Source organism: Tupaia chinensis, unplaced genomic scaffold, assembly GCF_000334495.1.
Source record: "Tupaia chinensis unplaced genomic scaffold, TupChi_1.0 Scaffold000387_1, whole genome shotgun sequence".
Taxonomy (NCBI): domain Eukaryota; kingdom Metazoa; phylum Chordata; class Mammalia; order Scandentia; family Tupaiidae; genus Tupaia; species Tupaia belangeri.
This window is the reverse complement of record NW_006159889.1, coordinates 1,610,136-1,619,863: the sequence shown is the minus strand read 5'-3', so window position 1 is coordinate 1,619,863 and position 9,728 is coordinate 1,610,136. Positions and strand designations below refer to the sequence as shown.

Genomic DNA, 9,728 nt, shown 5'->3' with positions numbered 1-9,728 from the left:
TCGGCCCCCCCCCCGGGGGGGGGGGGGTGATTTCTCACCTTCTGTCTCTCTGTCTCTCTCTGTCTGTCTGGCGAGCGCATGTGTCCTATATAGCAAAAAAAAAAAAAATTAAATTAAGTTAAATAAAATAATTCTTTAAAAAAAAGTGTTTCAGCTTACCAAAATAGTGTGAATTTTGTCTACAAAACCAGATGAGGGTTTGCTTGTGGTTAAGAATTCTTAGGGGATGGAGCCAGCAGGTGGCATAGTGGTAAAGGTGCTGGGCACTCCCACATGGCCAACCATAGTTCGAGTCCTGGACCTGGTGGCTTGCTTTCTCACTCCCCTCCCCCATCTCGCTCTGGTCAAATTAAAATAAATAAATGAATAAATAAAATAAAATAAAATAAATCTTTAAAGAAAAGCATTCTCGGGGAGGGACTAGCAGGTGGCACAGTGGTTAGGGCACCAGACTCCCACATGGCCGATGGTGGTTCGAGTCCTGGACCTGACAACTCGCTTTCTTATTTTCCCCCCCTCTCTCTGTCTGTCTTTGATGAGTTAATGTGCCCTAAAGCAAATTAAAAAATAATAATAATAAATGTAATTTTTAAAATAATTATTGAATTTTACTTATTATTATTATTTTTTAATTTGACTAGAGAGAGAGAGAAAGTGAGAAAGCAAGCCACCAAGTCTGGGACTCAAACCATGGTCAATTATGTGGGAGTCCAGCACCATAACCACCATGCCACCTGCTGGTTCCCCCACAAACTTTTTGAAGTTCCCTCACATTTGCCAAATTTGTGAGGGAAAGGCTGAAAGGCAGTAGCCTGCAAACAGTATGGAGCCATAAATAGTGTGTTTGACAAGCAGACTTCGATGCTCTATAAATACCTTATTTTTTAAAGGATGGAGATTTTTTTTTTTTTTTGAGAGGTTTTTGCCATAGGGCGCATGTGCTCGCTAGAGAGACAGAGAGACAGAGAGACAGAGAGATAGAAAGTGAGAAATCACCCCCCCCCAGGGGGGATGGCCACACCACAACCCCTTCTCCTCCATTCTCCTCTCAGGATCTTGGGCACGCACGCACACGCGCCCGGCATGAGTTTTAAGCTACTGGGTCCAGGACGCGAAACGCGGTCGACTACGTGGGAGTCCAGCGACATAGCCATTACGCTAACTGCTGGTCCCACAATAACCATGATTTTTTAAAAAGAATTCTCAGGGGAGCCTTTTCCCCCCTTTACTTAACACCGAGGTTGGATGCAGGTGATTTTCATTGTGGTCTCCTGGTTTGAATGAGAGAGATTAGATAGGAGAGGGACAGATTTATTTCCACTTGGCCCTCACAGTGTAGAGGTAGCCCTTTGGGGTCTTGGCTATGGAGTAGTTCCCAAATAGACTCCCGTGGTGGGTAGGCACTGGACTTGGTCTTTCCTGTGCACCTGCACACCAGGGCTGAGGATCACCGCGTACAGCAGATGCTCCCTGGGTGAAAGCCAGCTGCAGGGTTGTGCTTACCTTTGTAGCTTCCAGCTTTCACTTACTGTTTTGGCTGTCGTGTTTCTTAAGTTTTTGCTAACTTGTGGCTGCATCTAATTTTAAAAAATGAAAATTTTTTTGAGGTCAAGTGGTAATACAATGGTGACATAAGCAGCCCCATGTGGGTAGGACCTGGGCTTATGTCCTGGGACCACCCTGAACCTGCCAGGTACATCTGTGTGACCTCACAACTCATACTGACACTGGGGGTGGGTTGAGGAGTACCCTATTAGGGGATGCCTGCCTATCTGTATCTCTTATTTCTAGTGGAAGAAATAAGTAAATAAACTTTATAAATATATTATAATATATACTTATATATAAAATACATTATATACACACACACACTTTCTTTTTAATTTTTTTTTGAGAGGTTTTTGCTATAGGGCACATGTGCCCTATAGCACACGTGCCCAGAAAGACAGAGAGAGACAGAGAGACAGAAAGTGAGAAGTCATCCCCCCGGGGCGGTTTTTGGCCACGCCGCAATCCCTTCTCCTCCATTCTCCTCTCGGGATTTTGGACACGCCCAACGTGAGTTTAAGCCACCGGGTCCGGGACTTGAACCGCAGTCAACCACATAGGAGTCCAGCAACATGGCCATTACACAACTGCTGGTCCCCACACACACATGTTGTATGTCTAATATTTTTAGTTGTTTTCAGCAAGAAGTTTGGTCTAAGTCTCTAGGCCACCACGTAACAAAAACACCCAAGGGACGGGGCCAGCAGGTGGCATGGTAGTTAAGGTGCAGGATCCCACATGGCTGACTCTGTGGTTCCAGTCTGGGACTGACAGCTTGAAAAACATGCTGGGCACATGTATGTATGTGTCCAAAATCCTAAGGGGAATGGCGGGAAAGGGACTATGGCATGGCCACCCATCCGCCCGGGGAATGCTTTCTCACTTTCTCGCTCTGTCTCTGGCAAGTGCGTGCACCCTAGAACAAAAACCAACTAAATAAATACGGCATGCCCGCTATTCCCTACCAGTCACCCAAGCCGAACACCTGGACGTCCTCCCCTCAGAGAGCCCTCACAACTTGCTTTCTCACTTCCTCTTTCTCTCTCTGTCCCTCTCTGGTCAAATAAAAATAAATAAAGTTAAATAAAATAACCCATTTTTTTTTGAGAGATTTTTTTTTTTGCTATAGGGCACATGCGCTCACCAGAAAGACAGAGAGAGACAGAGAGACAGAAAGCGAGAAATCACCCCCCAGGGGGGATGGCCACGCCACAATCCCTTCTCCTCCATTCTCCTCTCGGGATCTTGGGCATGCACCCACACACGCCTTGTGTGAGTTTAAGCAACCAGGTCTGGACTTGAATCACGGTCGACTATAGGGAGTCCAGCGACATAGCCATTACACCAACTGCTGGTAATAATTCTTAAAAAAAGAAGAAAAAGTTTCAGCGTCTCCCCTCAGGAGAAAGTTTATCTTCCTCGGGGAACCTTGCAGGCCCCTTATGAGCTTTCCAGCCTTTTACACGCCTTGTGTGAGTTTAAGCAACCAGGTCTGGACTTGAATCACGGTCGACTATAGGGAGTCCAGCGACATAGCCATTACACCAACTGCTGGTAATAATTCTTAAAAAAAGAAGAAAAAGTTTCAGCGTCTCCCCTCAGGAGAAAGTTTATCTTCCTCGGGGAACCTTGCAGGCCCCTTATGAGCTTTCCAGCCTTTTTTCTTTTCTTTGTCTTAAGAGAGATTTTTTTAAAAAAAGAATTATTTTATTTAACTTTATTTATTTATTTCTTAAATTTGGTCAGAGAGGGACAGAGTGAGAGAGAAAGAGAGGGAGGGAAAGTGAGAAAGTAAGCCACCAGGTCTGGGACTCAAACCATGGTTGGCCTTGTGGGAGTCCAACTCCCTTAACTGCCGTGCCACCTACTGGTCCCGTTTTTTTAGAGAGATTTTTGCTATAGGGCACATACACTCACCATAGAGACAGAGAGACAGAGAGACAAAAATCTTCCCCAAGGAGGATAACCATGCCATATTCCCTTCTCCGTTCTCCGTTGGGATTTTGGGCACACATTCACACACACCCACTGTGAATTTCAAGCCTCCAGTCAGGGACCTGAACTGCGGGCGACTACGTGGGAGTCCAGCGATGTAACCATTAAGCCATCTGCTGATCCCTCAGCCTTTTTTGTTGGTGAGCTCCATTCCTTTGGAGAGGTTTATTTGCTATAGGGCGCGTGCGCTTGCCAGACAGACAGAGAGAGACACAGAGAGAGAAATCACCCCCCAGGGGGGATGGTCACGCTGCAATCCCTTCTCCTCCATTCTCCTCTGGGATCTTCAGCCACCGGGTCTGGGACGTGAACCGCGGTCAACTACGTGGGAGTCCAGCGACATAGCCATTATGCTAACTGCTGGTTCCCATGATTTTTTTTTAAGAGAGATTTTTGCTATGGGGCACATGCGCTTGCCAGAGAGACAGAGACAGACAGACAGAAAGCGAGAAATCACCTCCTGGTGGGGGGTGGGGGGATGGCCATGTCACAATTCCTTCTCCATTCTCCTCTCAGGATTCTGGGCATGCATACACATGCTCCCAAGGTGAGTTTTAAACCACCGGGTCCATGACTCGAGCCGCAGTCAACTACGTGGGAGTCCAGTGACTTAAACATTATGCCAGTCTCTGGTCCCTCTCCATGAAATTGCTGGGAACACACGGTCCTGGGAACACACCAGTTGTTTCACACTTCCCTGTTCTCGCTTCTGCCTCTATTAGGAAGGCTCTGTGTCAGCCAGAATCCAATCAGAAGACGAGCCACACAGTAGCTGCATAAGGAAAGTTAAAACTTTTTAAAAAGTTTTGTTTGTTTGGTTGGTTGGTTGGTTTTGCTATAGGACATGTGTGTACACCAGAGAGAGAAAGAGAGAGAGAAACCACTCCCTGAGTGGGGAGAGCCACACTGCAATCCCTTCTCCTCCACTCTGCTCTCGGGATTACGGGCGCACATGCACATGACTCTCAAGCTGCCAGTCCAGGACTCCAACAGCCAGGGTGGACGTGAGGAATCCAGTGCCTTAACCCGCACGCCGCCTGCTGGCCCCAAAGCTTTTGTTTTCCTTTTATTGCAAGAGAGTGTGTGCACTTCCAAGAAAGAGAAAGAAATAGAGAGAAAGCATGGGAAAGGGAGAAAGCATCCGCCAGTAGAGGATGCATGCCACAATCCCGTCTTGTCCATTTTCCCTTCCTTCTGGATGCTGAGCGCACATGCACATGTGCCTAGTATGTTTTTCAAGTCACCAGGGCCAGGATTCAAACTGTGGTTGACCATGTGGAATCCTGCTCTCTTAAACACTAGGCCGTGGAGCCAGCCCACTATAAAAATTTATTATTATTACTTTTTTAGAATTTTGAAATGTAACATGGGACCAAAGCAAAGAGGGACTGGCTAGTAAGAAGGAAACACAGGCCCAGCCATGGTGGCACAGGTAGCAGTGCACTGCCACGCAATGCAGGAGCCTGTCTGGACACCCCGGGGTTTTGATGCCAGGTTAACCTGCGTGTGCAGAGAGCGATGGTCCAACCTCAGTGGCACAGGCAGCAGTGCACGAAATTGCAGGACTGGAAGCCATATGGCCAACCCCAGGTTCAGATCCCAAGTCAACCTGAAAACACACCAGGTGCATGTGCACCTAAGACCCTGATGAGATGGAGGGCTGAGAGAAGGGATCGTGGTGTGGTAAGACCCTGTCGAGGTGCCTGTCTCTCTCCTACATACGCACATGCTCTCTCTCATAAATAAAAGAAAGAAACTTAAAAGGAAAAAAGAGAATAGTGACTTCTCTGGTTGCAAGGCTAGGAATGATGAGAGGGCGCTGCGAGCCTGAAGGCAGTGAGGTTAGGAGGAGGGGCAAGAAGCTGTCCAAAAAGCAGATGTGTTCTCCCTCATCTGGAAATGGAAAACCATGGCCTCAAAGAGGTGGGAGGATGAAGAATGAGCTAGAGGCTGGGAAGGATGGCTTTCCTTTATTAAAGGAAACAAAGTTGCAGGTAGGAGGAACAGTGTCTAGCATTAGGAGCTACAGTGAGGAGAATACAGATGGCAACTTGTCTATTGCTACTTATCTCAGTAACAAAAAGGGTTTTGAATGTTCCTGACACAGGTAGCAAGACAATTTTTTGAAAAGAATTATTTATTTATTCGTTCATTCATTTTATTTTTTTAAAAAATTTAAATTATTTTATTTCACTTTATTTATTTGTGTGTTAATTTGATTAGAGAGAGAGTACGAGCAAGCCACCAGCTCTGGGACTCAAACCATGGTCAACCATGTGGAAGTATCCAGTGCCTTAACCACCAACCACCTGCTGGTCCCAAGTAATAAGTAATGTTGAGGAACAGCAGGTGTCATGGTTAAGGTACTGAACTCCCACATGGTCGACTATAGTTCGAGTCTTGGACCTGGTGGCTTGCTTTCTCACTTTCCCTTTCTCTCTGTCTAATAACCTTGAATGACTCATTACATACTGTGTCCTTGTGCTATAAAACCACATTGTATCTCACCAGCATGTACAAGTATTATATGATTTTTTGGTTCTGTTTTTAGAGAGAGATTTTTCCTAGAGGGTATGTGAGCTTGTCAGAGACATAGAAAGTGAGAAATCACCTCCAGGGAGGATGACCACACAGCAGTACCTTCTCCATTCTCCTTTGGGGATTTTGGGCATGCATGCACATGCGCCCGGCGTGAGTTTGAAGTTGCCAGGTCTGGGACTCAAACTGCGGCTGACTACTTGCGAGTCCAGCAATGTAACCATTACACCGTCTTCTGGTCCCTATTAATAAAAATAAAAATAAAAGTGGTGTCAACAAACGAAAATGACGGCATTGGTGATAGAGAAAAGGGGTGGAACTGCAAGATCCAAGGATTTGGTGACCGGTGGATTCTAGGATGACTGCCCCAGGGTCGGGCATGAGTCACAGGTGGAGGTGGTGCATTCCCTGAGGAGAGAACACAGCAGGCGGTTGGCAGGTGGCGAGCTGCGGAGCAAGGAAGGTCCTTGACGTGCAGCACAGAGCTGGGTGGAGAGTGGAGCACACAGAGATGTCCAGGACTTTAGTCATGGTGAGGGCGCTGGAGACCACAAGGGTGCCGGAGGTCACAAGGATAGGCTTCCTCCACGGAAGGCTCTGTAGCTCCTTCCCTGCTGGTAGCACCAGGTCCCGAGTGCTGGGGGCTGGAGAGCTGGCGTGTTAAGCTTGAGCTTCCCGAGGATCTGCAGGGAGCAGTATTGGAGCTACAGGCTTGGAGCTCAGGAGAAAGTTCTAGGCTGGAGTAAAGTGCGCGATGGTCCGCATGGAGGCGGGCAGTGAAACCATCAGAGTAGACATTGCTCAGGAAGAGTGGAGTAAGGAGAGAAAAGAGGCCAGAGCCCTGAGGGACTTGGAAGAGGCAGAGAGAGGAACACAAGAGTAGCCTGAGAGCGAGAAACTGGAGGAGTGGCAGGAAATCAAGTTCTGGGATCCAGGGAAGGAAGTCAAGTTTCAAGGAAGGTTAACATGGTGGAGTGTTTCCAAGAGTTTGAAGGGCTAGAGGGTGAGAAACGGCCTTTGGGGAGGGCACTGGCGACCTTGGCGAGAGCTGTTTTAGTGGAGGCCAGGTGGAAGCAGACGTATATATACATATATGTGTGTGTGTGTGTATATATATATATATACACACACACACACATTTTTGAAAAGTTCACAGAAAAACCTGTATGATGAAAACTATGGACTTGAAAATGTCCCCAAACAAACTTGTACTTTAAGTTCATTTCCCACGAGCTTTTAAAAGTCCCTTCGTGAGTGTGTGTATGTCACAGTATTGTTATTATTATTTTTAATGAAAGGATATATTTGAGCAAGTAAAAATACAAAGGGAAAAAAGGTGATTTTCGATGGAAAAGGGTTGAGAAGTGGAGAGGGTCATGGATAACGGAGACGGAGCCCTGCAATGGCACCCTCAGTGCAAACGGAAGAATTCCTCTGGCTGCTGAAAGGACACTCATATTCATACCACCTAGAATAATACCGATACTCTCCAGAATAGGGCGACGTGCTTAGGGAGCCACGCACCACAAGGAGCGTCTTCATGTTAGCATCTAACATCCTCCTAGATAGTCTGGCAGACTTACATGTCAGAAACTTTTTCAGTATTTTTTTGGGGGGGCCATAGCCTTCACTAGATTCTCAAAGGACTCCCCAGCTCCAAAGCACATTGAGATGTGCTCGTGAGTGAGGGGACAGCAAGGGCGCCAGTGTTCAGCGTGTCTGGAACCGGACAGCGAACCCAGTCGAGTGAGCGCACATGCATTGTTCCTCCTTGGTCCAGAGGCGGCACAGCCCTCAGAGAGCTCTTCCAGAGCCTCACTGCAGCCTTGGTGAGGGGGGTACTTATGCCAAACCAGGCAGGGACTTAGGGAGGTTGCGAGAAATTTCTGTCTATGGCATCAAACGCCTGAGTGATCCCAGCCTCCAGCCTCCACTGTCGTGCTTTGCATCCCACCCGCCCCACCACCTGGCCCTGGCTGCAGCTGCTGTCTGCATGAAACAGCTTTCAAATCCATCCGGCCCAGACCTCCCTTCCCAGGTCCAGACCAGCCCCCACTGCCTCCTGGCAGCCACGCGGTGCTTGTCCCCCAGTTCCTCAGGCCTAGCACCCTTTCCACATAGAGGGCCCCATCGTCCTGCCTATGAGGAAAATCACGCAGGTCTCCCCAGTACAAATGTTTCGGACCTGGGAAACTAAGTTGCAAGGGATGAGCAGGAAAGCATTTTGGACGTGACTTGGGGACAATGTGAGAGGCCCGGCAGCACTAACCTCTCCTCTCTCGAGGCAGGTGCGCCCCTCAGCTTCGACCTTTTCCCTACTGCTTGCCAATTGAGCCAAGTAACTATGAATGTAATTGCTTTGTATTGTCTGTCTCTCCTGGTTTGTTTCTTAAGGCAGGGACCGTGTCCCCTTCACATCTGTATTCTCGGTGTCTACCCACTGTATCACATATAAAGGGTATTTACTAAATATCTGTTGAATGAATCAATGAATATCCTTGTTCAGCCCCCAACATGCAGGTCCCCCGGGGGTCCTTAGTCCTTTCCAGCCCTCTCCTACCCACGAAGCTCAGGGCTTCATTCCACCACCCCGCATCCCACGCACCCTCCCCCCCACACGCAGCCTTTGTTCAGAGGTGCCCTTGCCCTGAGCTGCTCTGTGGAACACAGTGAGCTCCCTACGTAGAACCATCTGGAAGCAGAGGCAGTGTACACATCTGTCTGGGTGCCTTCAAGACAGTTGCCGGGATGGTAGGACATCAGTGACAGTGAGGTGGGGTCATGTGTCCCTCTGTCTGCACTAGGCAGGGATCTCAAGGAGGCCAGCGGTCACAAGCACAGGGCTTTCTCCACAGAAGGCTCTGTAGTTTCTTTCCCTGACGCTGCCTCAGATCCCGAGTGTGGGGGACCATGCAAGGACTGGTGAGCTGGCCTGCGGGGATGAATGAATGCACCTTTGCCCCCCACAGCGCCTGAGCTAGTGCCTCCTCCCCCAGAGATGCTGGGTGGGGGCAGGCCCCCCGTGGGTCCGACTGCAGCGCCTGAGCTAGTGCCTCCTCCCCCAGAGCTGCTGGGTGGGGGCAGGCCCCCCGTGGATCTGACTCTGAGTCAGCCTAAACGTGAGTGGGACTGGAGTGGGCATGATCTCTATCCAGCCTCTCCACGCAACCCCCGCTGCCCAGGAAAGGATCTGACAAGCCAAAGAAGTAAATAAATAACTTAGAAATAATAAATAGGGGTCCAGCTCCCACGAGTGAGTCCAATGCCAGCTGTGCACAGGCGCTTTCAGCCGGGCAACTGCGAAGCACCTCCTCCAAATTCTGTCCTTGCTGGCCCGGCTGGGGCCACAGGCACTGCGGGGTCCGCCGCCCAGCCGGTTTCAGGTCACGGCCCGACCCGTGCCAGAGTTGGTGAGAAGTGAGTCCCGAGGTCGCCACAGCTGAGGTCTCTGGTGTCTACAGGGCTGGGATCTACAGGGGAGGGGCCTGGGGTCGCTGGACAGTCATTTCTCCAGAGTTGATGCCCAACAGTCGCCAGGGTGAGGCCAGCCGGGCGCAAGAGGGCGCTGCAAGAGGGTCCCAGGCAGGGAGGTCCGCGCTGAGGGTGCCATCCGGGGGAGAGCTCAGCCCCGGCAGCCGCAGGCAGTG

General features: G+C 49.3%; 1 protein-coding gene across 1 annotated transcript in view; it reads right to left on the bottom strand.

Annotated features, from left to right (window-relative positions):
• Positions 1–7,455: 7,455 nt before the first annotated feature.
• Positions 7,456–9,728, bottom strand: part of ARTN (artemin) — a 3,352-nt gene continuing 1,079 nt past the window's right edge. The window contains exon 4 of the mRNA XM_027773895.1: positions 7,456–7,642. Coding sequence (XP_027629696.1) covers positions 7,456–7,642 — 187 coding nt within the window. The remainder of the gene's footprint in view (positions 7,643–9,728) is intronic.